Source organism: Thrips palmi, unplaced genomic scaffold (assembly GCF_012932325.1).
Source record: "Thrips palmi isolate BJ-2018 unplaced genomic scaffold, TpBJ-2018v1 HiC_scaffold_8, whole genome shotgun sequence".
Taxonomy (NCBI): domain Eukaryota; kingdom Metazoa; phylum Arthropoda; class Insecta; order Thysanoptera; family Thripidae; genus Thrips; species Thrips palmi.
Window position 1 is genome coordinate 5,066,020 of NW_023144635.1, and position 24,075 is coordinate 5,090,094.

At 46.6% G+C, this 24,075-nt stretch overlaps 7 protein-coding genes across 11 annotated transcripts; 4 read left to right on the top strand and 3 right to left on the bottom strand.

Annotated features, from left to right (window-relative positions):
* The first annotated feature begins 6,246 nt into the window (after positions 1-6,246).
* LOC117653049 (succinate-semialdehyde dehydrogenase, mitochondrial) lies at positions 6,247-9,381 on the top strand. Its single transcript, XM_034398401.1, has 9 exons — positions 6,247-6,407; positions 6,673-6,897; positions 6,998-7,168; positions 7,248-7,331; positions 7,414-7,654; positions 7,726-7,889; positions 7,987-8,139; positions 8,212-8,384; positions 8,472-9,381. Exons 1-9 carry the CDS (start codon positions 6,372-6,374, stop codon positions 8,734-8,736), a joined length of 1,512 nt encoding a protein of 503 aa, XP_034254292.1. The 5' UTR covers positions 6,247-6,371; the 3' UTR covers positions 8,737-9,381.
* On the bottom strand, positions 9,318-10,629 carry LOC117653053. 3 transcript variants are annotated; one of them, XM_034398409.1, is made up of 3 exons: positions 10,489-10,629; positions 9,708-10,079; positions 9,318-9,631 (listed from the first exon to the last, which is right to left on the bottom strand). In XM_034398409.1, the coding sequence occupies exons 2-3, from the start codon at positions 10,077-10,079 to the stop codon at positions 9,551-9,553; spliced, it is 453 nt and encodes a 150-aa protein (XP_034254300.1). In that variant the 5' UTR covers positions 10,489-10,629; the 3' UTR covers positions 9,318-9,550. The 3 variants fall into 3 exon arrangements, with proteins under 3 accessions (XP_034254300.1, XP_034254299.1, XP_034254298.1); XM_034398408.1 differs by lacking the exon at positions 10,489-10,629 and adding an exon at positions 10,299-10,386; XM_034398407.1 differs by lacking the exon at positions 10,489-10,629 and adding an exon at positions 10,202-10,324.
* On the top strand, positions 10,572-13,147 carry LOC117653050 (E3 ubiquitin-protein transferase MAEA). 2 transcript variants are annotated; one of them, XM_034398403.1, is made up of 8 exons: positions 10,572-10,757; positions 11,073-11,258; positions 11,363-11,570; positions 11,664-11,847; positions 11,941-12,032; positions 12,125-12,275; positions 12,381-12,576; positions 12,657-13,147. In XM_034398403.1, the coding sequence occupies exons 1-8, from the start codon at positions 10,719-10,721 to the stop codon at positions 12,756-12,758; spliced, it is 1,158 nt and encodes a 385-aa protein (XP_034254294.1). In that variant the 5' UTR covers positions 10,572-10,718; the 3' UTR covers positions 12,759-13,147. The 2 variants fall into 2 exon arrangements, with proteins under 2 accessions (XP_034254294.1, XP_034254295.1); XM_034398404.1 differs by having other exon boundaries at positions 10,742-10,809.
* Positions 13,148-13,265: 118 nt separating this feature from the next.
* On the top strand, positions 13,266-14,549 carry LOC117653051 (oxytocin-neurophysin 1-like). The gene is made up of 3 exons (XM_034398405.1): positions 13,266-13,795; positions 13,874-14,159; positions 14,317-14,549. The coding sequence occupies exons 1-3, from the start codon at positions 13,628-13,630 to the stop codon at positions 14,421-14,423; spliced, it is 561 nt and encodes a 186-aa protein (XP_034254296.1). The 5' UTR covers positions 13,266-13,627; the 3' UTR covers positions 14,424-14,549.
* A 66-nt stretch (positions 14,550-14,615) lies between these two features.
* Positions 14,616-18,968, bottom strand: LOC117653052 (ADP-ribosylation factor-like protein 5B). Its single transcript, XM_034398406.1, has 5 exons — positions 18,810-18,968; positions 18,257-18,330; positions 17,951-18,159; positions 17,640-17,875; positions 14,616-17,564 (listed from the first exon to the last, which is right to left on the bottom strand). The coding sequence occupies exons 2-5, from the start codon at positions 18,300-18,302 to the stop codon at positions 17,516-17,518; spliced, it is 540 nt and encodes a 179-aa protein (XP_034254297.1). The 5' UTR covers positions 18,303-18,330; positions 18,810-18,968; the 3' UTR covers positions 14,616-17,515.
* A 438-nt stretch (positions 18,969-19,406) lies between these two features.
* On the top strand, positions 19,407-22,916 carry LOC117653805 (protein phosphatase inhibitor 2-like). 2 transcript variants are annotated; one of them, XM_034399718.1, is made up of 4 exons: positions 19,407-19,544; positions 20,284-20,457; positions 20,559-20,647; positions 20,743-22,916. In XM_034399718.1, exons 1-4 carry the CDS (start codon positions 19,462-19,464, stop codon positions 20,910-20,912), a joined length of 516 nt encoding a protein of 171 aa, XP_034255609.1. In that variant the 5' UTR covers positions 19,407-19,461; the 3' UTR covers positions 20,913-22,916. The 2 variants fall into 2 exon arrangements, with proteins under 2 accessions (XP_034255609.1, XP_034255611.1); XM_034399720.1 differs by lacking the exon at positions 19,407-19,544 and adding an exon at positions 19,693-20,170.
* A 1-nt stretch (position 22,917) lies between these two features.
* Positions 22,918-24,056, bottom strand: LOC117653806 (DNA-directed RNA polymerases I, II, and III subunit RPABC2). The gene is made up of 4 exons (XM_034399721.1): positions 23,896-24,056; positions 23,566-23,635; positions 23,311-23,399; positions 22,918-23,230 (listed from the first exon to the last, which is right to left on the bottom strand). The coding sequence occupies exons 1-4, from the start codon at positions 23,922-23,924 to the stop codon at positions 23,020-23,022; spliced, it is 399 nt and encodes a 132-aa protein (XP_034255612.1). The 5' UTR covers positions 23,925-24,056; the 3' UTR covers positions 22,918-23,019.
* Positions 24,057-24,075: the final 19 nt, after the last annotated feature.

The window sequence follows — 24,075 nt, forward strand, 5'->3', positions numbered from 1 at the left end:
AAAAACGTGCGCGCAGTTGGTGCTGTGTGCATGCATGTGTTGGTGTCCCTTGTTTGGACGTGAAACTTAGGAGAAATCCGGCGAGCCGTATCCGTAGCGGCTTTGGAGGCCACCCCACCTCGCTGCCAGTTAGTGTCAGGGTGGCGCGGCTTGCCAGCGCGGTATCCTTCGATGCTACCTTGCTTTGAGTCACGTCCACCTCCCCCTCCCTTTCCCCTCGCAGCCTGCCAGCCTGCCAGCCAGCCTCGGTCGCCGACGCGGATGCCCGGCCGTCCTGGAGGCCCCGTGCCTCGCGGCCCTGGAAGCCGGGAAGGCGTGCCACTTCGCCTGCCAGGCGACGCGTCGCCCGCTTCGCCGCTCAGCAGGAAAGCTCCGCTCACGCCTCCGTGACGGCCAAACCCCTGCCCCGTCGCCCTGTCGGCTCCTCTCGTCTCCGCAGATGGTGCCGGCCCAGGCCCAGGCCCGCGCACCGTTTGCGCATCGGAAAACGATTCCTCGGCTTGTCGCGGCGCGGGCCGGGCTTGGGCCGGGCCTGGGCCTCTGCGGCGCGACCCTGCCCCATTTACCGTTTACTTGGCGCGGATGTTCCAATAACCTCGCCGCGCCGAAACGAACCGAACCGAAACGAACCGCGGCGGCCAAGGTCCACCATCCGGTCGGACCGTCGGGCCGTAGCCATGACGACCGCGGAGACGCGACGCGCCCCTCCGTCTGGCCAATCACAGTCCTCGACGGCCCCACCCCAGGCCAGCCCCAGGCCAGCCCCAGGCCCCGCGGCGATCAGAACGTGGTTTCGTTTCAGTGGGAATGGCTGAGCCATTCCGACAGCCGCCTGGAGCGCATCACCCATCGCGGGGCGGGCTGGCTGGAGCGGGCTGGAGCGGCTGGAGAGAGAACAGCGTGCCGCGTGCGCCGCTGATTCCAAAAGGGGAAGACCGTTCTCGACCCATCTCGTGCAAGAGAGACAGGGCGATGGGAATCACTCGGCAGCGAGGGCGCTGCTGCCTCGGCTCCGACGGGGGATACACTTCGAGGAATCGTGTACCGTAACGTTCGGTCCCAAAGTTGTACTACGTTTACCTGTAATTCCGCGCAAGACAGGGCTTCGGGGTGATTCGTGAGGCACACCCTCTCGCTCGGCTCATCCTCATTATTCCCGTGTTATCGTTGGGCGAGCGCCCCGGGCCAGTCCGGCCTGTGTTTCCGCTTCGGTGTTTGCTCTCTTTCCGCGGCGCGTCCCCCTTTTCGCTCCCGCGTCGCCAGGGCCGCCGCGCCGCCCGTCCGATCCGAAGGCCGAGCCGAAGGCCGAGGCCCGACACGGGGCGGACACGGGCACGGGCTGGACGACGAGGCCGACGAGCCCCGGGGCGGCGCGTGCTTCCGTAATGCGCCGCACGATGTTCGGCCACTGGAAAAATACGCGTCTCCCGGTCGGCTGGGCGCGGTGGCGCGGCAGCCAGGAGGAGAGGAGAGTTGTGTAACAGTTAGCGATCCGCGCCAAATCCCGGGGAATCCTCCATCAACAGGCTGCCCTTCCCTTATCGTCGCGATAGTGGTCGTGGAGGGCGGAGGGGCGGTAGGCAGACGAGCCATTGATAAAGTGGCCGCCATCGGGGCCACGTCATGGCGGCCTGTCGTGTTGTCTCTCTCGCACCCTTCGGCCCGCGCAGCGAGTGCGACAGAGACAGAGCGACGAGACGACTCCTCGGAGGGGCGAGCGCCTGGCGGGTAGGCAGTGTGGGCGGCGGCGTGCTCGGCGGGCCTGCCTACCCTGCGGATGGCAGGCGCTCTGCCGCGTCGGCCGCTCCGCCGCCTTTCTTCAATATCCCCTCTGTCAATTTTCAGTCGCGCTTCTGGTTCTCCGCGCTTCCTCCCTCCAACCCCCTCCCCCTCTTCGCCCCGCGGACGCTAAGCGCTCGTCCCGGCGCGCCGGGGGAGCCTGCTGGGGCCTGCTGGAACCGCGCTGCGGACGGTGGATGGTGGATCCCCGAGCGTCCCCTGCCCGTAAATGCATTTTCTTTGAATAATTTAATAAGCGCGCTCGCGACGAAAGTGGCGGACAGGGCGGGGCGTGGTGGCGCCCTGGGCCTGGTCTGGAGCCGTCCCGCCCCGCCCCGCCCCCCCCGCCCCGCCCCGCCCCGCCCCGCCCCGCCCCGCCCCGCCCCTGCCACGCCCCGCCGCCTGCTGATGGCGTTCCCGAGTCCACGTGACCTCGGGGCCTGGCGGCTGGCGGTCCTGGCCGTTGGCGGTGTGGTGGCGGTGCGGTGGAGGTGCGCGGCGGGCGGTGGGTTCGGCGGTAGATTTATGACCGCCATATTGCTGTGCTCCTCGCGGTGACGAAGCACGCCGTGCACGAGGCAGCGCGTGGCACCCTCATCAGGACGCACTGCCCGGTGATGGAGCCCGTTGCCGTTCCGATGAGGCCGCCCCACACGGACAGACTGACGGACAGACCGAGGACACACACACAGAGTAAACACAGAACGGGCAGGCTAATGAATCATGACGCGGTAATGGATCATTTTACAGTACACGAGTATTCTTCATCCGCCTGAGCTTCGCTGCTCCCCCCTTTCGTGTACTTTATTATTCATTATTCATCGCTGGCCCGCTGGCGCTGTCCCGCTTTTGCTAATTTTCATGTTTCATCGCATTTCGGTTTGTTTTCCGCCGGTTATTCGTTGAACGAACGGAGCGAGATGGAGATTTGGCGCTCGGCGCCGCTTAGCGCGGGAGAGCGAGAAGAAAGGTGGATGGAGCAGCAGCGCTTCATTTATTTAAGAGCCCTCTCTCGCCGCGTGTTCCGCGTTCTGCGCTCGCTGTAGACTGACTCCGGGGGGTCGTCGCTCTGTCTCTCTCGCACTCGCGGCGCGCTCCGTGAGGGTGCGAGAGAGACAGAGCGACCACTCTCGGAACCACAGCGCAGCACCGTGTTTACACGCATGCACGCGAATAACGCCCTACGCTCCGCGCGCGCTGTGGACTGATTCCGAGAGTCGTCGCTCTGTCTCTCTCGCACTCACGGGGCGGCCCGTACGGGTGCGAGAGAGACAGAGCGATGAAAACGACTCTCGGCACACAGCGCACGGCACACACCCCGCCTCACGCGCGGATGGGCAATGCCGGCTACATCATGGCCCCATCCACCCCGCGTACTCGGAACCACTTCACCTGTCGTCACGCGGTGATGATTTCACCCCCACCCCTCCCCCTACCGGGAAGCACGACGACGACGTCGTTGAATATTTACAGTGGCGCACCTCCCGACGGCAAAGGGAGACACGTCTGCCATGGATAGGTTGGTGTATGGGACTGGAGAGATGGAGCCCGGAAGGGGAAGGGGAGGGGAGGGGGTCAGACCGTGCGGTTCGTTTGCTCGCTGTTATATTGAAGACCCCATCGACCCGCCTTCTTGGCGCGCCTTTCTATCATCCCTTCCTACCGCCCCTTCCTTCCTTCCTTTCCTTGCTTCCTATTCCTTCCTCCCCCCCCCCCCCCGTCGCGACTTTGTCCTTTTTCGTGGCGCGCAGAGTGCCCGGGATGCAAAATTAAGGCGGTAAGCATCATACGAGGGACGACGCGGTGGGGTGCTGCCTGCCTGCTCGGGCGGGCGGCGGGGCTGGCGGGGCTGGCAGCCAGAGTAATCCCGTTACCGCCGCGCGCTCTGGAGCGAGGTGGATGCGGGTGGATGGAGGATGCCGCACACCCGCACCCCGTTCCCCGACATCTACCCCCGCGCACGGCTCGGTCACGGCTCGGCACACTGCTCGGCGCGCAGCCAGGCCATCCACGCATACACTCGCCTCCCCCGATCCATCCAATGCAAGGCCCGCAAGGCCGGCGGCGTGCGGTCTGCGGCGGCAGGGCGACAGCGGCGACACACGCACTTTCTGTTCCTCCGTCCGTCCGTCTGTCTGTCTGTCTGTCTGTCTGTCTGTCTGTCTGTCTGTCTGTCTGTCTGTCTGTCTGTCTGTCTGTCTGTCTGTCTGTCTGTCTGTCTGTCTGTCTGTCTGTCTGTCTGTCTGTCTGTCTCGCTCTCTCTCACGCCCCCTCCCCCCTCTCACACACACCTTTACACGACTGCAACGCCCCAGGCTCCCCAATCTCAGTGTCGCAAGCTCATCCCAGCGAAGCACACACTGTTCGCACGTCTCGCACGTCCGGCCAAAACGGGCAGTCAGACGTGCAGACAGACGCGCACACACACACACACACACACACACACACACACACACACACATACACACACAGACTCCGCTAGTGGCGTCTGTCTCCGCAGGCAAACAGTGCCCTGCGGTAATGGAACCCCGCGATAAGAGGCCACGACCTGCGACCGACAGCGACAAAAACAAAGGGCAAAGGGGTTGTCTCTTGTCACCCCCCCCCCCCTGTGCCCGCCAACGCCAACGCTACACCCCCCCCCCCACCTCTCTTCGTCGGCCAGTTTTGCCGGTACCCTGAAACCTCCGAAACTCCGCACCGCTTTTTTCGGGGCGCTTCGATTAAAGTTTGCAACTATTTCCCCTGGGATGCTTCGCCGCTCCGCCGCGCTCCGCCGCGCGATAACGAAAGGCCCCCGCTGTTCTTCTTCCCCCCTCCCCCTCCCTCGCCCCCGCCGCCTTTGTCCGGCCCTGCCCCGGCCCTGCCCCGGCCCTGCCTCCCCGACACCGACACCTGACCAGCGCCGCGCCGCCGCAGCGAGGTCCTCGATAACTCACCGCCACTTGGGGGCGTCCTGGGGAAGGAAGAGGTGGGGGGGGGCGCTCGTTAGTCCGCCTCGCACTTGGCGTGGTGGTGTTGGACTTGGCCGGACTTAATGCGCGGGACGACGGCGAGGCAACGGGGTGAGGCCGCCCGTCGAGGTAGGCCAGCCCGCGCGGCAACCGCGTCGACCTACTGCCTGCCTCCAGGGCGACCGGCGGCCCCCCTGGACTCCTCGCACTCCGTACTCACCTCGGTGCGGCGCCTGGCTACCAAGAGACGCCCCCGACGGCCACCCCGACAGCAACGCCGCCACGCCGCGTGGGGTCGGCCCGCGCGGCGCGCCCCATAGGAGTCCTGGCGTCGGGCCGGTCGGGCCGGTCGGGCCGGTCGGGGCTGCGGGCTGGAGTGGGGTGCGCGGCGCTGGGGCGCTGGAACGCTGCGACGCTGGGACGCAGGCCGCAGCAGCCGGGAGCTGGAGCGAGGCAGCCAGGCAGCCAGCCCGCACGCGCTGTGAGCGCCACGCCACCCTACGCGCGGCGCGCAGGCTGCACAGACGGCATGCTCGCCCCGGGCCCACGCGGTTGAGACTGGCCGGCGCTCGGCGTGGCTCGGCGCGTCGCCTCCCTCGGCCCGCGCGAGCGTCCCTAGCCCCCAGGCCCCAGTCACTGGGCCGGGCTGGCCGGGCTGGCGAGGCCCCTGTAGGCTGGGCCGGGCTGGGCCCCCGTCGAGTCGAGCGGAGCCGAGCCGGGCCGAGCAAACCACCTGCTGCCAGCGTGTGCTGCCAGCGCCGCCAGCCTGCGCAGCCTGCGAGTCGCAAGTTGAGGGTGGGGTTGGGGTTGGGGTTGGGCGAGGCTTCGTGCTCCCCGCCACCTCACTGCCACCTCACTGCCAACCCAGCGCCCCGGCCACGGCCCCCGCCTCTCACCTCCATTCCCCATCATTTCATCCCTCCGCCCCTTGTCTGCCGGAGATGGGCGCCCCCGCCGGCCCCCGCCGCCCCTCCACGCAGCGTTGTGGGGCGGGGGCGGCGCGTGGGGGCAGCCTCCCCTGCTCCGGCTTCGCCTAGCTTCACCCGCCCCCTTTTGGTCCCCGCCTCGCTGCGCCTCGCCCACTCCCTCCCCTTCGCTGCTGGCGGCGGGAACAATTCCGCCAACTTTGCAGAGTTCCTCAATTCAGTATTTAGGCATCGTCACGCATATAGACGTATTTGTCAGTTTGCAATTTTTTTCAGAAATAATTTTATCTTGTCTCTTCAATCCGATTGGGCGGTGTGGTGGTGGTTCGCCCACGGCGCTTGAATCGCGCGGTTTGGAGCAGTTCGCAGGCTCGGCGCCGGCGCTAGTGAGGCGACCGCCAGGGTAGGCACTTGTTTCATGAACTCTTTCTAATTTTTTTGCGTTTATTTCGGTGCGCCATCTACAATCAAGAAAAGAAAGAAAGAGTCGTAAAACTATCAGTTTCTGCGACATTGTCTTATTTTAAATAAACATTTATCCCGTTGACTGTTAGTACATTTTTTTTATTTTAGGTTGGTCACACACCGAAACCTCTTGTCGTCTGCTCCTGCTCTCGTTAACAGCAATTTAGCATGTGGGACTGTACTTGATCTTTCAATTGGCTGGAGGCTGTTGTCAAGCAGTGATCCTGAAGTCTACTAGATTTTCATTATGGCCATCGTCGGAATAGGATCGCTTCTCATCAAGGTCAGCTTCACTCGACTTTTCGTGGGAGTTGCAAACCATAACATAACCTGTCCTGCTTTTGACAGTTTCTTGAACAGCCAGCACCTCCCTGGAATGCCTGCTCCTTGTTGACTCTAACAGAACCTTGGCTTGCCTTATCTCTTGGTTGCTCAGTGCCCTACGTGGTGCGGTCTTTGAAGTCTCTGATGAGATAGTGAGAGTTCAAAGGTCTTATCATCATTTATTTTTATATTTATTCACCCTTTCTTTATTGTGGTCTTTCCAGAGGAGTGCGTTCAGTCTGATGCAAAGAAACATGTCTTTGCTTCGTGACAAAGCATTTGTGAATGGAGAATGGATCACTTCAAAGAAAGGAAAAAGCTTCGATGTAATAAACCCCACTGATGGAAGTGTTATTGGGCAAGTGCCTGACATGGATGTTGAAGATACAAAGGCAGCCATTGATTCTGCACACAGCGCATTCAAGCCATGGGCAAGCACCACCGCAAAGGTTCAAGAATTATTTCTTTTCTCACTATTTTTCATATTCTTTCAAATTTAAAAAGAGGTGTTGTAACCTCTCTTCTAAATCCTGTATTTTTCTGATGCAGGAGAGGTCCAATTTGCTGCGTAAATGGTTCAATTTACTTGAAGAAAACAAGGAGGAATTGGCCCGTTTAGTCAGCATTGAGGCGGGTAAACCATTCAAAGAGTCACTCGGCGAAGTTTTCTATGGGAACTCTTTTATTGAATGGTTCTCTGAGGAAGCGCGTAGGATTAATGTGAGTTTCAGGTGGAAAGGACTTTTAGTGATAAGGCATTGTTGTGTTAGTTACTCTTTCAATATTTGTTTCTATTTAGGGAGAAATTGCAGCCAGCCCTGCTAAATCCAAGGAAATGCTTTTCATTAGGCAACCTATTGGGGTTGCTGCCCTCATCACACCTGTAAGAAAATAATTTTGAATTTGAATTTCTGAGTACTCTTGTCTAAACAGCACTTGTCAACTTTTCCTGATTTGTATTTCAGTGGAATTTTCCTCATGCAATGATAACAAGGAAAGCTGGAGCCGCTTTGGCTGCAGGCTGCACATGTGTGATTAAACCTGCAGAGGACACTCCTCTTACAGCACTTGCATTAGCTCAATTGGCCCATGATGCGGGTATCCCTAAGGGAGTGCTGAATGTAATCACGGCAAGTCGAGACAATGCTGCACCTATGGGAAAAATTTTATGCGAAAGTCCTCTTGTTCGAGGACTCTCTTTCACAGGTATTAATAATATGTCTTAATTTTTTTTCTCTGTGTTTTGTGTTTTACTCCAACTTTTATTTTACCTTCAGGCTCCACTGCTGTTGGAAAGATTCTCTACCAACAGTGTGCCTCAGGAATCAAAAGGGTTTCCCTGGAACTTGGAGGCAATGCACCGTTCATTGTTTTCAAGTCAGCAAACCTGGATCAAGCTGTTGTAGGGGCAATGGCATCCAAGTTTAGGAATTGTGGTCAAGTGTGTAAACTATTTCACAACACTTTATTTTTTGCTTTTACAGTATTCCCTATTACTCATGGTAGACATGTTTTCTTTTGTTTGTTTGGCTCTGCAGACATGTGTAAGTGCCAACAGGTTCCTCATTGAAGAATCTGTCTTTGACCAGTTTGTAGAGAAGCTGAAGGTTGCAATGAAGACCGAACTGAAGCAAGGAACTGGCGAGAGCTGTAACACTGGTCCCTTAATAAACGTCACTCAACTGCAGCGGGTAAGTCCATGCTCATGGTGAGGTGACTCTTTTGATTTGTTTCACTTTTAATAATATCTACTCGGTGTTTAGGTGGACAACATCGTGCAAGATGCAGTGAAGAAGGGGGCCACAGTTCATCTTGGAGGAGGTCCAGCTAAAGAATTGGGAGAAAGGTGGTACCAACCTACTCTGCTGACTAATATCAAATCAGACATGCTTTGTTACCGTGAAGAAATTTTTGGACCAGTTGTTGCCTGTATTAAGTAAGTTATTTAATGAATTACCTTCGGTGGCATTCAAGCTTCCATCTAAATTTTGAATGAGTGTACCTTTTATTTATTTTTATATAGGTTTAAATCTGAGGAAGAAGGCCTGAAGATTGCAAATGACACACCAGTGGGATTGGCTGGATACTTCTTCAGTGGCGATATTGCCCAATGTTGGCGAGTTGGTAAGGCACTTGAAGTTGGTATGGTTGGAATTAATGAGGGAATGATTTCTAGCACTGAAGCAGCTTTTGGAGGAATCAAAGAATCTGGCATTGGACGTGAAGGCTCCCACCATGGTATTGAGGAGTATACTGATGTGAAATACATGTGCTTTGGCAACCTTTGAATTCTGAAAGGATGCGGATATGCTTTTAAACCTGTGTCATTTTCAAGTTAATTTACTACTTTGATTTTTTTAACAAAATTGTGAATGAATTATATTGTTTTTAGTGCACTATCAAAAAGGGGAGGGGGGAATCTTTGATGTTTGATTCGGCAATCTTATACTAGTCATGAAATTATTTGCCATTTTGTAATTGTTATTATTACTTTTACCATTCCATTCAAAGCTTGGTGTATCCACACACATCATGTGGATCCACATCATGTATTCCCAAGTAGACCTTCTTGGTTCATCTCTATTTATAGTGAGGCTTCCATTATGAAGCCCATGTACAAAGTATTTTAGAAATGTGTGTGATTTGTATTATCTAAACAGCCATGTATTTTTCAATAACAAGCGCTTATGCTCTGGCTATGTATTAGAGAGCTCTGCAGTTAAGGGTAATGATGTCTTTCCATCAATGAATCAATGTCTTCCAATCTATGTCTTCCAATGCAACATGTCTTCCATTCAGTGCCATTTCTATTGAAATATTTTATTATAAGGCGTGAGTTACGAGGTGAGAGTGATGTAAAATAAAGTAGTACAGAAAAAAGGATGACTATTATTTCTCAGTGAAAAAAGAATACAGTGCAATGAGTAAGGGTAACTTAGTACAAAAAACATTTTAAATGAAAGGCAGAGTCAAACAAGATTTTAAAAGTATGTACAAGATTTTGTCAAGATTTTAAAAGTACGATATTTTGTAACAAACAAAACTAAAATTTTAACAGTTGTAATATCACAGCAGATTGTTATTCAACAAGGAATGGAGTTATTAACTTGGACCATCCCACCGCTCTTGCTTCACCATGTGTTCCTTGAAAAACTGCTGTATTTCATCTGATTCCAATAAAAGCTGCAACAAGTGAAGGTAAATTAAATATTTAGTTCCTTAGACCTACAGCAGCTGCCACTGTTAACAACAGACTTACTTTCTTTTTACGGTCTAGAACTGATTTCAATAGTGAACCCATGGATAAAACCTCATTGCTCTCTAGCGAGCTGTTTGAACCTTCAAATACATCATCTGTAATAGGGGAATCTGACTGGTCTTGTCTTGGCTCGCTGTCCGGTGTAGCAGATGAATTCCGGCTGGCGCTTTTGCCTTCAACAAGATCCTCTTTCTTGAGTTTCTTGGTCGAGTCACTAGCTTTCCTTCGTTTTGTCCTCTTTTCACCCTTATCTTTGACTTTCTCAAGATCGTCATCTTCTAATCTTTTCTTAGAATTTGACACAGAATTTTTTTTTGATTTGGTTTGATAATTATCAGATTCAAGAGCTTGTGACTTTGAAACGTCATTCATCTGTAATGAAAAATCATGTTGAGTTATTTACTATTTTTCGAAAGCACAGAATCTTTGATTAGGAATGTTCTGAACAAAGGAAACCATGTACTCATAACCAAAGCCAAGAAATATTAGTTCACCGTTGAGGAATTTAAGAACATGACAGACAAGCAATAGGGCTCACATGAGCAGAATTAAAAAATTTTCCCAAATAACAGCAGCAATCGAAACAATTACCGATGCAGGGGCACAATGTTCTTACATTTCCTGCTAAACTGGCAGCCAGCACCAGCAGATGACAGATCAGATCACCCCTTTCCTCCCCCACCCCTAACAGCTGATCAGGTTGGCCAGTGGCAGGCCGGCAACATGTAAACAAAGCAGAAGACGTTTTGGAAAATTTTGACTCTATTTTCCTTTTACTCACATTGCTTTAAGGCTGTCATGTCATGAATTACTTCAACATTATCTGAAATTCACGCAAATTTGGGTCACATAAATTCACAACATATCGATGCGATAGTCGACGTAGGACTCTACGCCATTGAATCAGCTGCTTTGTCCAACTTCCAAATTATGGCGTAGGCTGTTTGTCATTGTTGTTGTTCGCAAATACTTAAGTGAACGTGCAATCAGTCAAAGGGTACAAGGTGCACAATGGCTGACTTGAAATCGTTAGAGCATCCTACCTTGAAGGTGAGACAAATCTCCCGTTCATAACGAACTGCCAAATTACGACGGAATTTAGGTTGTCCTTTTTGTTTTCAAGTTCTTTGATGCTAATAAATTATTTTGGCTTTCTACCGTTGAATTTAGTTTCTAACTCGTCGAAAAATAACGACTGTTTATTTTATGGCCGTTGAAACTTAATGTGAATTTTAAAAAATAATTCCAGAACATAACCTAGGTTGCTTTTATGCTAATTGTTTTGCCAGCCACAAGATTCCAGTTCCATTTTCTGCTCCACTTATTTTGTTGTTAAAAAATTAGTTAAAACTTTTGTTTTTACAGGTTCCTTATGAGCTGCTGAATAAGAAATATCGTGCAGCTCTGAAGGGGATTGACTTGAAAGTGTCTCATGTTCGTTCTGCTGCTTTGGAGCTTGAAAAAGGCCTCGCTGCAGAGACTGTTCGAGCTGGAGACATAAGCCGATTGCTAGGGGGAGTTGCTGAACATCTGAGTGTCATGAAGAGAAAGGTATCACACCTATGCAGCCACTTTTGTCTTCACCATCACTAACCTTTCGTTCTTCATGCTCTTCATGTTAGTTTCTTTTCTTACAATCTTTTCTATTCTTTAAGGCTGAGGAAAGTATTTCAGAAGAGCTCCAAGCAGGGTATGTTTGTAAACGCCGTCTGGAACATCTTCGTGAACATGCTACTGGTGGAAGCCAGTGGAGGCGAAGCAGATTGGACCGCATGCTAGTGGAGTATTTTTTACGCAAAGGCTATTATGGGACTGCAACTCGTCTTGCTGATACTTCCAACCTACGAGACTTGACCAATATAGGTAATACATCATGCTCCTAACTACCTTTCCAAATCATGTTAAAGAATGTCCTGTCCTTCACTTAAGCTACCTCTCCTATTTCTTTTGTTAAAGATGTATTTTTGGCATCAAGGGAAGTTGAGCAATCACTTGCTGAGAGGGAGACCTCCAAATGCCTTGCATGGTGCCAGGACAATCGCTCAAAGCTGCGCAAATTAAAATCTAACATGGAATTTAATTTGAGAATTCAGGAATATGTGGAACTTGTTCGTGCTGACAAGCGAGTGGATGCTGTGAGGTATTTTCATTTTTATTAGTTAAATTTTATGTTGACAGTTTCTGCTTAGCTAAAATAAATCAAAATGTATTCTGTTTTGCTTTTTCCTAATAGACATGCCAGGAAGCATTTTTCAAATTTTGAAGAAGATCAATTACAGGATGTTCAACACTGCATGGCTCTTTTAGCCTTCCCAACTAATACAGGTACTAGTTCTGGTGTTAATTTGTTTCATTTACTTACCAATGTGGTAGAATCTTGTGTTACATGTGTATATTTTATTGTTTTTGTCTTGCAGAGCTTTCGCCATACAAAGAATTTTTGGATGAACGCCGTTGGGATCGATTAATTGAGCAGTTCCGCCATGAATATTATCGTCTGTTCCATATGTCTAATCAATCAGTGTTCACTGTAACTCTGGAGGCAGGCCTTTCAGCACTGAAGACTCCATATCCTTTATTGACAATTTTGAGTCTTGCAGTAGATAAATGTTTTATTTGCAGACATGACTTTATCAATGCTTTGAAACCAATGTTCCTTAACTAATCGCTTACTCAGTGTTACCGTGGCTGCAAAGAGAGGAGAAATCCCAGCTGCCCAGTCTGCAACGAGTCCTTCAATCAACTGGCTGCACCATTGCCAATGGCTCATTGCTCCCAGTCACGTCTGTTTTGTAGTATTTCTGGTTTGCCTCTGAATGAGCACAACCAACCAATGATGTTACCCAATGGCCATGTTTATGGGGAACAGGTAAGGCAAAGAAACACTGTAGCATGTTAATGACCGTTCAAAGATCATATCTCTTCTAAATTTTGGTGCATTCTTTCTAGGCATTGCAGCAAATGGCTTCTGAAAATAATGGAAATATTATTTGTCCCAAAACAAAAGAGACATTTCCTTATAAGAAGGTGGAGAAGGTGTTTGTGATGTGATTTCTCTATTTATCAGAGGAGTATATCTGAGTATGTGTCTTTTTCTTCCTTTACCTTTTGTAAAAAAGAATTTCCTTTTTGTGTTTCTAGTGTGAATGTGTTACTTTATACTCATAATTTACTTCATAATCAATAGATATATTGATACTAAGGTTGTGCATCAATATTAAGTTGAGCAGCTGGTGGTGAATCTCTGGGAAGTGCCAAAAAAATAGCCGTTTCGGTTCAGTTGCTCCAGTGTAATTTTCAGAGAATAATAATTAAGGCATAATTGTATGTATTGCATTTCTTTATCAAATAGCACACCTTCCGTAGCCACTAAGTTATTGGAGCATGTGTTTTATGTAAACATTTGGTATTTTAGTGATAATAAACATGCAACTCCATAACTCGTTCCCTTTTATTCCAACCACTCCGAAACATTGTCCATGGCGCGAGTTGCCTACCCTCCAGGCGTGGCCCTGTAAGAAGGGCCCATGCACACGACGTCACCAAGGCGTGGGCCTGGACGTGACTGCGGTAGTGGCCAGTGGGGTGGGCTTATGCTTATTCCCACTCGGCGATGCCACCGGGGTCCCGGGGCCTACAGTGCGCAGGCACCGCGACAATGCTAGCGAAGGGCGGGGGCATTGTGCACGTCTTTGCATACGGAAGCCCAAGCCGCAACCCTCCTGTCCCTCTCGCACCCATGGGGTGTCCCGCTCTGGCGCGAAAGAAGCGGAATCCGTCTGCTGCCTCGTGGGGTATAAGACTGGCGCCGCCCCTGGGTCGGCCTCAGACTCCGCCGGCACCTCGCTCCGCCAACACGCCAAGAGCCGCACCGCGACGGCCGACTGAGGACCACCGACTGCCACCACCTCCAGCGAGACATGAAGACAGCCAGGGGCGGCGCGGGGGGCGGGCTGCTGCTGGTGGCGGCGCTGCTCGCGTTGCTGGGGGCGTGCTGGGCGTGCCTCATCACCAACTGCCCCCGCGGCGGCAAGCGGTCTGGCAGCGCGGTGGCCGTGCCGGGGGCGGTGTCAGGGCGCAACCGAGAGGTACGTCACCACCAACCAGGCCGCCTTGGCGCCCCGCACGTGGAGCAGGGAATGACCGCTTGCGCGCTTGCATTGCAGGTGCAGTGCGCGGCGTGCGGCCCCGGCGGTGAGGGTCTCTGCATCGGCCCGGGCATCTGCTGCAGTCCGCTGTTCGGCTGCGTGATGGCCTCGCGAGGCACCTGCACCCGCGCCGTCGCCTTCCCGCCGCACTGCGCGCCGCCGCCGTCCGCCAGCGGAGCCAGCACGGCCTCGGCCGCCTCGGCCCTCGCGGGGCTGCCCCTGGACGCCCCCTGCGGCGCCGACCTCACCCCCGACGGCAGCGCGCCCGGCAGGTGCGCGGCGCAGGGCGTGTGCTGCACCCACGGTGAGGCCTTGGCTCCGTCTCCCTCGCACCCTTGGCCCTTGTGGACAGCCCCACGAGTGCGACAGAGACAGAGCGATGAAACGGCTCTTCTGAATCGCTCGGCTGGTGCTTCCCCGCGCTCACCTGACTGCCTGTGTTCTGTTCTGTTCCGTTCCAGACTCGTGCCGCATCGATGCGGTGTGCCAGTCCCTCCAGTCCAGAGAAGACAACGAGGCGGGCTTCGACACCGATTTCCTGCTGACTTCGCTGCGACGCTTGGGCTGACGTCCAACGAGCCCAACACACACACGCAAGCATGGCATCCAAAGTGTCTTGGAACTGCAGCACCCTTCACATTGAAATGTCGGTCTCCTCTCTGTTTTTATTTATCAATAAATACATGTAAATGCACTACGGTCTTGTTTTATTTCTTGACTTCCGACCAGTTAGGAAAGGTGGTTGAAATAAGTGCTTTAGTTGAAAGATAAACTTTATTTATGTCGTTACATGTAAGCTGTTACAACAGATTCAGCCTGACGAACTCTAGATGGGCCAGGGCTTTCAATAGAACAACTAAAAACCCAACATCATGTAAATGATGGCAAGATATTTAAAAAAACCATCCTCAAGAATACTTTCATTAAACAGTCACAACATACTTGTTCATGAAAATAACATGACTCCAGTAATTTTCTCTGAAAGACAGAACAGAGTGTAGGCATACACATATACTGTAAATTAATATTAATATAAAGGTTTTGAACTGATTCCATCAGAAGTAACAATTGTTGCTGCTTAAATTTTACTTCAGCGAGGATGGTAAATATTGCAAACGTCAGAAAACATGAGCTGAGTCTTTGAGAGCAAAATGAGATAAAAATCTCTCTAATTCTTGAGAGAAACTATAAATTGGCTTGTTTAATGGATGATTATTAAAACTTCATTTATACATATCACAATATACCAAAGTCAATCACATAACAACTTGCAGCAACTATACAAAAAATCATCTCCCATGTAATGCAAAATAGTAATCATTAAATAAATGTATAATGGGATGATTCAATTGAACAGAATGCATACTTACAATCCAGTAAAAGAAACACATTATCAAAAGAAATATGTTCAAAATTTATAATATGCCAGCAGGGGAAACACCACACAACTGGAAAAATAATTATGAAAACCATGCAGATATGCTGCATGTAAACTCTTGAATCGTACAAAAATATAAACCCAAAAAGTTGCAACCGTCATAAAACTAAGCATTACATGAAGACAATTGCATGCAAGACTTTTCATGTGCTGACTTTGAAGCCACAGCTCCAACCAGTTGAACCTCCATATTGACATGCTGAGGGCTAGCTGAGGTAGAGCCAAGCGATCAATCCATAACAATGAGATAGCAGCAGAGCCTAACATAAGACAGTTTTGTGAATTTGTTTGGAGAAATAGAGGTGATTCATATAACATCCTTCAACTCATATTTCCTCTATCAAAACAGTCTTAAAAAGGGGTCTACTATGCTGTATCATGCTTCCAGATGGCACTTTCATGATTTTGGCATTTCTCTGAAGTTATGCCAACTGACAACTTGAAATTGATTTTCATATCATACAACCTGTGCCTTTGCCTGCCTCTCAGCCATAACAGGGATACACAGTTCTGTTTGTACCTTGAAACACAGACTACCCACACCAGAGGAGACTGTTGACATAGTCAAAGAACACTCACGTTTGACACTAAAACGGTCATCATTATATCAGTCATAGTTTACTGCAGCAGTGCTGTTCACATGTTTTAAGTGCAGATTTATTTCTTAACTTTAAACTTAAACTTAAATTGTTGTTTTTTTATTTTATTTTTTAAGATTTAAGTGGCATGGACCCATCAACTCCAACTCTCTATCACTAGACATAAAAATTGGTAACATGAGTAACAGAGTTGAGTCAAGGCGACCATATGTAACATTAATCCCTCCATTAATACATAGAACAATTGGTTTACTGCAGTAACTTTACATAATACGTATTCATCAACAGTACTGTACACAAGTATGCATCACAGATAACCCCATCAAAGGGCTGGAATCTACAACACACAAACTTAAATTGTAGATCTCAAGAACCAAGCACAAAAATTCAAAGTAAAGAACCCAAGAAAAAAGGAAACAATCAGCAGCAGGCAATGTGTGATAAGTTTGGCAGTAAACAGTGATGAAACCACAAATGCATGTTTCTGAAGAAAGATTAAAAAAAAAGAAAATCTTAGCACTCAACATTCAAAAACTGAAAAATGCATTCGACTGCAATGACAATGCCTACTTAAAATGTGATGTTTTGTGCCAGTTCTAGTGTAGCCTCAAAGTCTTTAGAAGGATGCCCGAACAAAGATATTTGTCAATTTTACAAAGACAACATTACATTAAAAAGGTAGTCATTATTAAGGCAAAATGAACAGAATAACTTATTTTGTCAGCTTCTGTGAAGCTGTCAGTGATGTGTGTCAGCAAGCTACAGTAACTCCTGGTAACTCCAGTTCATTTTACACTAAGCAGAAATAACACTACCTGATGTACAGTGCAGAGTAAAGAGATGAAATTACATACAGTACATTGGAATATTAACAGAGAAAGAAAAACATAATTAAAAGCTTGGCCTTTTCACCAGGTTTGAAAGCAGAAAAGAGAGAAGACAGGCAATCTATTTCAGTACTATTGAGGAAATTAAAAACTTTTGCTGTCATTTATACTAGACAGCATTTCACCTCAACAATCAAATTACATCACAGCCTGTAACAATTTCATACTAACTCATTGTGTCATTGACAGAAGGGGTACAGTATCTAGTGATATGACAACAACCCAAATTTATTTGCCATATTCCAATTAATACCTCAGCATTCATTACTGCTTTTCCAATAGAGTGGCAATGTATGTCGCAGCATTACAGAAAATGGAAATAATGGAGCTTCTGGGCCATGAGAGCAGGAATTATCCTTGTATAGAATTGCTGAAACCAGCACATTAAATTTATTAAGAGTTGAAAGGTTTGTTGATAGCGTTGAGAGACTAGTCATCTCATCTTTTAAATACACACCTACTTATACTAGACATCACACCCAAACAGAAACAGGTGTCCCTTCTGGCAATGACATTAGAATCCACTTGCACACTTACAAGCCTAGCAAGTTAAAACTGATGACATAAAGATCTCTTTAAGAAAAAACATACATTTTTTATCTTATCAACAGAAACATTTTCACTTTTTCTCTCTCACACACAATGTAAATGTTTGTCACTTTTAGAAATTTCACACAAGGAAGACCTCAGATGGTCAACACAAGGCACTCTTCAAAATTTATGTCTTGCTTCTTCTTCACTTCTTTTTCAATCGACTGCAAATCCACTCCAACCCTTGATAAAGCCTACACATAAGAAATTGAAAGAATTAGCGTTGTTTAAAATATAATCTCCTGCATGTTTGAAGGCATAACACTTACCCTTCTCCCGTCAATGCACAGCATGACTGAATATGCCACTGCTGTTTCTTAATTGATGTAAGGTCAAGTTGCTTGGATATTTCTGCTGCAGTCATCGACCCCTTCAGGTCTTGCTTGTTGGCAAAAATAAGTACAGCTGCTTTGGACAAGTCTTCATGGCTGAGCATACGATACAGCTCTTCCCTTGTTACTGTCAAACGTTCCCTATCAGTGGAATCTATAACGACTATAACAAACTGGAAAAAAAAAGGTAGTGTCAGGAAAACAATGTCAAACATCAATATGAATATATATCATGAAATGCACTATACCTCTGTATTACTGTAATAAGTACTCCATGCTGCCCGTAAGCTTTGTTGACCTCCTAAATCCCACATCATGAAGTGGATGTTTTTCCAAACAACTTCCTCCACATTTGATCCAATTGTGGGAGAAGTGTGCACTACTTCATTCATCAAGAACTGATAGAGGATTGTTGTTTTTCCTGCATTGTCCAAACCAACGATGACGATTTTGTGCTCTGAAACAGAGTGACCACAATACAAAGGTAGCTTTATAACAAAAGAACTGAATGAGTGTATTTTATAAGCAGTTGAGAAAATGTTCTCAATATCTACCCTCGTTTCCAAACAGGCTCCAAATCTTTGTAAAAAGCAACCCCATGGCAGCATCCGGGAAATAACAACACAATCTGAAAAAAAAAGGGGGTCAGTATTTGAAACAAAATATTTGTGTGAAAAATGATTGCCCCAATAATACTAAACCATTGACTATTCATAATGATGCAACAAATGGAAACAAATACTATAGAGAATAAAACAAACAAAAAGCGTGTGAGATAAAAATTAAAATTATACCACATTACAGTCCATATGTTTGTCAATATCTTTCATAACACCAAAGCAGACGATTTGAGGTTTGTTGGTACAGATTAATAGGTTAGGTTCACTCCGTAAGAAACACAATTACGATCTTACAAAACCCTTCGACAAAATGTCACCAAGGAATTAACCGTAATTAATGGCAGTAAATACACAGAGAGCTTTATGATCTAGTTGCGAACCTAGACCTTGACAGATGGAGGATACTAGAGCAAGTAGGTCATTCTGCAAATTTCAGAGGTAACTCATGGACCCATGAACGCCAAAGAACGGCAAGAACAATGCTTACCAAATATTCCTGTCACTCGGGAACTATGCAAGGTGCCACTAAAACATTTCTTCGTATGCTAACAACTACAAAGATACCAGTTTCAGCTGGGACAACACAATGCACCACTACACTTTCGCGACACACGTACACTCACACACACACAGACCACAGTATGACGTCATGGCGTCTCAAGAACTTTAGAGAGCAAGGCGGAGCAACAATTTGTCATACGTTCAGGGCCCGCGCGTTTTCAAACAACAGCGTGCCAGTGTGCCGTCTTCGTTGCCCGTGTTCCCTTCGTCTTCCCTCATGTGGAGTTCTAGCTCCGCCTTTAAGGCTGCACTAAAAAGATGCGGCATTCCCTTGGCTCGGAGCGTATAGAGACCCCAAATAGAATCGAGGGAAGGAGCATTTGAAATACGCGGTTCCCTCGTATTGTGCCACAGCTACCAGCCTAGAAAGTCTCACCATTTATCAATCTTGCGAACATTCAGACTTGCTTATACTGATTCTCAAATGACTTAAAGTAATTTTAAAATGAATTGAGTGTTACAAAATTTGCTGATTTCACCTCGAGTCGGCTAGTTTGCCGTGTGAAATAGTTCGTTTGATAAAAAGTCTCTTTATCAGTTGGCAACAGTTGCAGCTGAAGCTTTTCAATCTGGTAATCATGGCGGACAATCTTCAGAAGAGACCTTCCAAAGGTATTTTGAAGAATTCCTCAAGCTTTGATAAACAAGAAGGACCTCAGAAGTAAGAATCACGTCGAATTTTACTCACATATTTGCTTTATGGTAGTGTCATCGATTTTTTGCCTATATTATTGTATCGTGCAGGACTGCCATGTCTCTGGGCTAGGCTTGTCTTTCAGGGTAATTTAGGTGTTTTTGCTGTCATGCAAAGTGTTTGTTGTACGCTAGTCTCAAATTTACGCTACAGTGAATTTAATTTTTCAAAATTAGGCCTCTGTAAGCACTTTTATGATAATTTTTTTTCTCCTCTAGAGGTTATGGGAGCCCAATAAGTACAGAACAACATAAACAAAGGCTTTTAAAAACTAATGATGCATCTCTTCCCCTTTTCTTCTTTTTGTTTTGAGCCTTCAATCCATTCACTGATTCAATGTTTCACTCCTTCATATTTTCTTGAGAAGTACTGTCTTGTGTGTTTTGTTGGTGTGGCTTTGTTCATCACAACATACATTAGAAAATTTCTCCCGCACCAAATAGCTGACTTGAGTATTTTATGGCTAGTTATATAAGCTAGGAAAAATATGGGACTGTTAAATAGGAGTTAGATGTTTTTATGACTTGATTTTACCTTCCCTGTTGCATGAGGCCCTTGAGTAAAGCTTCCAGCTCAGCTGGCCCCTCCAGCAGGTACACTCCACGCTAAAGCCATTGTTAAATGATCCCAAAGCTACTGCCTCCTTTAAACTCTTATAATTGTCTTTGTTATGACATGTTTTGCAATGTCTTGTTATAAATTTCAGGAAGCAAAAGGGGAAGTCGACACAATGGGATGAAATGAACATTATTGCAACATTGCACCCTTCAGACAAGGACTATGGCCATATGAAAATAGAGGAGCCAAAGACGCCCTACAATTGGGAGGATGGAGAAGGAGAGCCACCCGATGAGTTGGATGCAAGTGACCTGGCTGAAAAGTAAGGACTGTGAAACTGGAGTAACATTTGTTCTTTTTTGAAAAAAATTCTTCAAATTGGAGTGAAGGTTGTTTCTTAAACATTTTTCTTTTGTGTTTCAGGATACGAAAAAGTGGTGAAAAACCTTTGAAAGTTTTGGAGTCTGAGAGTGAGTCAGAGGAAGATGAATCAGAAACTCCAGAGGAAAGAGGTTGGCTCTATTTTTGGTTTTACATACCGGCATTCTGTTCATGTTTTCACAAATTTTTGGTTTCTATTAATACTCTTTTTAATTTCATCCAACAGCAAAACGAAAATTATTTGAAAGTAAGAGGAAAGCTCATTATAATGAATACCATGCAATAAAGCTGGCAAGAAAACTCATAGAAGCTGGAGAAGAAGAAGAGGAAGAGGAAGAAGGCACTTCTGCGGAGAAGAAGGATGACGATAGTCCTCAAGCAGGAAGCAGTCACTAGAATTGTACTGAATAGTTTGATATTTCTTTGTACAAACACACTTTACCGCCTTTGTTTGAGAATATATAAGATAAATGGGAACATAAATTATGTAGATTGGTGTACTAAATGTGCAAATTTTATTTCATCTTGATTGGTGTTGAATCATGCTTCTTAAATTTTATTTTCATGTTATGTGAAGGTTCACATAAGTCTAGTGTGTAGAGAATCTTTGCCCCTCGGCTGTTCTTGTTAATATTGTGGAGCCATTTTCATTTTGATGTGTGACACTTAATCAAAGAACTTGCTCTTCACAAAACTTCCTGAAACTAAATACCGTACAATTTTGTTTTATTTATGCGTTAATTTTGTTTTTTCTTTGTGTGTGACTGTTTTGTTTTTCTCTTTTTGAATTGAGATTTGATTGTAAAGCAGGTGTGGAAGAGGTCTTTAACCTGTATTTAATTTGTATATGTTTTGTCCTAATGACTCTAGGAATTGTTCTGAATTTACATATTGGGGAGGCATATCTTTGTAAGTCGCAATCATCAAATTTTCCATCATGTCATGTAGTTTACATGGAACCCAATAGAATATTTGTTATAGACTACAATCAATTTCAATTTTCGTTTGATCATCTTGCAGTGTGTCTACATTACAATGCTAATCAGAAAAACTAGTGCGACCTCTCTACTTCACACTAATTTGCAGGGACAAAGAATGTGTCATGCAAAGTGCAAGTCTAATTTTTGCTGTCTTCCTTATCTGCTCTCATAGTCATACACTCATCTTTGCTATGTGTGCATTCGTTGTACTGCCAAATTAGTGCCCTGAAAGAAAACCTTAAACTAATAGAGTTCATAGATGTTTTGGAATTTAGAAAGGTAGAATAAGTACTGGCTGAATATGCTTTTACTTGGTTAGTCTATTTCTCTTATGGAAGAAAGTCCATCAGTGTTCTGATGAAAGCTGAATCTAAAGGGTTAAAAATCTCTATCACAGTATTTCAACTAGCACAACACACCATTGCTGTCAGTGCCAAACTTGACATTCCCTAGTGTTGGCAAAGCCTAGTTTCTCATCTAAGTTCAAACTTCAAGTTTGAAGTGTATTTGTCTCCTAGGAAAATTTGTCTTCTTGTGAATTCAAATTTTTGGCTTTGTCTTTTATTCTTACAGAAATTTTTGATAGTTTTGTGCCTCCCTTCAATGTCATTGTGATTAGTTTTCCTTTCCAATTTGTAAGGCTTTGTTATAACTTATTTGATTCTATAAAATTTTACCATTAGCACTTTTTAGTCAATGGTTTCAAAATGTTCCTGGTTTATTAGACTACGATAATTTTGTGTAGGAATTTCCTATTGAAGTTATTTATGATTGTGACATGTCTATGAAGTCATTCTCAATTTAGTGGGTGTAGCACCAAATCTTGCTAGTTCTTAGGTGGTATATCTAAGGCATATTTCAAATTAACATTTTAACTGGTATGCGCCACGCAAACAAATGCATGTTTTCAGTTTCTATTATCTCACTAGCAGGCTATAACTTACTGAATGAACTATTGCCCTATTGCAATGTGCCATTTTTTGTTTCGGTCAACTACATTTGATCCTCTGTGGGAGGACTAGTGTGGCTAATCTTGATCTGGAACAGCTTCCAAAACTGTGGAATTACTTTCTTCCTGAATTTTCAGTATTGTGAAGGCTTTAGTATGATTATAAACCTGACTTTGATAATACTCTGTTAATTCATGTGTTCAAATGGAGGATCTAATGGAGTAGAAGAACAAGATTTGTAACATGTCTCTTGTTTAAAGCACAAAGAAAGTGCCTGTATGTTATGTTTAAATTTTACCCTTGAAAAGCTGAGGGTGGTGTTTGGGAGTCAACCATGTTGAAAGGTATTTGTGATAACTTTGAAAGTAGCTGCTTAATTAAGGCGAGCATGTATGTACTGCAATATAAACATGCTGAGGCTAAAATTATTCCCCATGTTCGGGCTGGCCTAATAAATGAGATTACAAGGAGTTTGATTTTGAAATTTATTAATTGTCTTAGACAGTAAAACTAACTTATAAGGTACTGGAAAGGGAGGAGTATAAACATTTGGGAAGTTGGAGGTAACATAAATCAGTGATCAATGATGATCAATTCGTCAATACCCCAGTCCTCGTAACTTTGATCAGGAAGGTATCTTCGGATGACAATTGGGATCTTGCGCTGTTTTAATTCCTTCATAGCGATCTGGAGTGGGTCAGTTTCACCCTCTAACTCAACCATGACAGGTGCACACATAGCTATTTGAAGCGCTCTAGTTCCCAGCACTCTTGCTCTTTCATACCTAGAAATGAATCAAAGAGCCCGGTTAACATTCAAACTCATCAGACCATAACAAAACCATCTAAGATGCGATCTTATTACTTTGTCATATATCGTGTTGTAATCCTCTTAGATTTGGCTACTCCGCCACCAGCAGCTCCCGCAGCCAGAATGTCAACATTTTCTTGTTCCTGATCATGGAAAAGTGAAATGAATTAGGATATCAAAGGTGCACATGCTAAAGTGCAGTTTATTTTCTAATCGATCGCAACGTATGCACTGCAGGCCCACACTCTGAATAGATACCTCAGTATATTCTGAATGGAAACTTCACAACATCAAATAAATTAAACTAACCTCTTGCTGATCAAGTTCTTCGATGTTCTCATCGTCTTCCACATCGTCGAAGTCCTCTCCCAATCCGGCACTGGAAATAATGAAAAGCAATGATATCATCACAGACGTGAGAAGCTGTAATCATCATGACAGTTTCAAGGACGGGAATGACAGTTTCTCTAGACTTCTAAAGACGATAAATAATAATAAAAAGAAAAAGGAAGATAAAAGTTCGTATTTTAAAATGAACGTGAAGGAAAAGCAATGTTTTGCTGTCGGCTTAACCTATCAAGGCCTCAGGCTCGATGAAAGGGTGACACAAGATATTGTCCGTGAACACATTCCACTTACTCATCAACATCGAAATCTTCGTCAGCCATTCTATTAAAAGGAAGTTTGAGAGGATAGTGTGAACCAAGATAAAAAGAAACGGAGAGTTTGTTAGAAACGCAAACAGTGCGGCACAAACTGACGGGCTAGGCAAAACGCAGTGCGTGAACAAAAACAAAAACAAAAACACCCACCGCCGCC

What these genes read in the sequence shown, in the direction of transcription:
- LOC117653050 (XM_034398403.1), top strand. Translation starts at nt 10,719, where the DNA reads ATGGCTGACTTGAAATCGTTAGAGCATCCTACCTTGAAG. An exon ending in ACGAGACTTGACCAATATAG is followed by an intron (nt 11,571 to 11,663) that starts GTAATACATCAT and finishes CTTTTGTTAAAG; the next exon opens with ATGTATTTTTGGCATCAAGG. An exon ending in GCCATGTTTATGGGGAACAG is followed by an intron (nt 12,577 to 12,656) that starts GTAAGGCAAAGA and finishes CATTCTTTCTAG; the next exon opens with GCATTGCAGCAAATGGCTTC.
- LOC117653049 (XM_034398401.1), top strand. Translation starts at nt 6,372, where the DNA reads ATGGCCATCGTCGGAATAGGATCGCTTCTCATCAAG. An exon ending in GGGCAAGCACCACCGCAAAG is followed by an intron (nt 6,898 to 6,997) that starts GTTCAAGAATTA and finishes TTTCTGATGCAG; the next exon opens with GAGAGGTCCAATTTGCTGCG. An exon ending in AGTTTAGGAATTGTGGTCAA is followed by an intron (nt 7,890 to 7,986) that starts GTGTGTAAACTA and finishes TTGGCTCTGCAG; the next exon opens with ACATGTGTAAGTGCCAACAG.
- LOC117653053 (XM_034398407.1), bottom strand. Translation starts at nt 10,222, where the DNA reads ATGTTCTTAAATTCCTCAACG. An exon ending in TGTTCTTAAATTCCTCAACG is followed by an intron (nt 10,080 to 10,201) that starts GTGAACTAATAT and finishes TTTTCATTACAG; the next exon opens with ATGAATGACGTTTCAAAGTC. An exon ending in TTCTAGACCGTAAAAAGAAA is followed by an intron (nt 9,632 to 9,707) that starts GTAAGTCTGTTG and finishes CACTTGTTGCAG; the next exon opens with CTTTTATTGGAATCAGATGA.
- LOC117653805 (XM_034399718.1), top strand. Translation starts at nt 19,462, where the DNA reads ATGGCGGACAATCTTCAGAAGAGACCTTCCAAAGGTATTTTGAAGAAT. An exon ending in GCAAGTGACCTGGCTGAAAA is followed by an intron (nt 20,458 to 20,558) that starts GTAAGGACTGTG and finishes TTTGTGTTTCAG; the next exon opens with GATACGAAAAAGTGGTGAAA. An exon ending in AGAAACTCCAGAGGAAAGAG is followed by an intron (nt 20,648 to 20,742) that starts GTTGGCTCTATT and finishes TTCATCCAACAG; the next exon opens with CAAAACGAAAATTATTTGAA.
- LOC117653806 (XM_034399721.1), bottom strand. Translation starts at nt 23,924, where the DNA reads ATGGCTGACGAAGATTTCGATGTTGATGA. An exon ending in AAGAACTTGATCAGCAAGAG is followed by an intron (nt 23,400 to 23,565) that starts GTTAGTTTAATT and finishes TTCCATGATCAG; the next exon opens with GAACAAGAAAATGTTGACAT. An exon ending in ACAACACGATATATGACAAA is followed by an intron (nt 23,231 to 23,310) that starts GTAATAAGATCG and finishes ATTCATTTCTAG; the next exon opens with GTATGAAAGAGCAAGAGTGC.
- LOC117653052 (XM_034398406.1), bottom strand. Translation starts at nt 18,302, where the DNA reads ATGGGGTTGCTTTTTACAAAGATTTGGAGCCTGTTTGGAAACGAGG. An exon ending in CTTATTACAGTAATACAGAG is followed by an intron (nt 17,876 to 17,950) that starts GTATAGTGCATT and finishes TTTTTTTTCCAG; the next exon opens with TTTGTTATAGTCGTTATAGA. An exon ending in TGTGCATTGACGGGAGAAGG is followed by an intron (nt 17,565 to 17,639) that starts GTAAGTGTTATG and finishes TCTTATGTGTAG; the next exon opens with GCTTTATCAAGGGTTGGAGT.
- LOC117653051 (XM_034398405.1), top strand. Translation starts at nt 13,628, where the DNA reads ATGAAGACAGCCAGGGGCGGCGCGGGGGGCGGGCTGCTGCTGGTGGCG. An exon ending in TGTCAGGGCGCAACCGAGAG is followed by an intron (nt 13,796 to 13,873) that starts GTACGTCACCAC and finishes CTTGCATTGCAG; the next exon opens with GTGCAGTGCGCGGCGTGCGG. An exon ending in GGGCGTGTGCTGCACCCACG is followed by an intron (nt 14,160 to 14,316) that starts GTGAGGCCTTGG and finishes GTTCCGTTCCAG; the next exon opens with ACTCGTGCCGCATCGATGCG.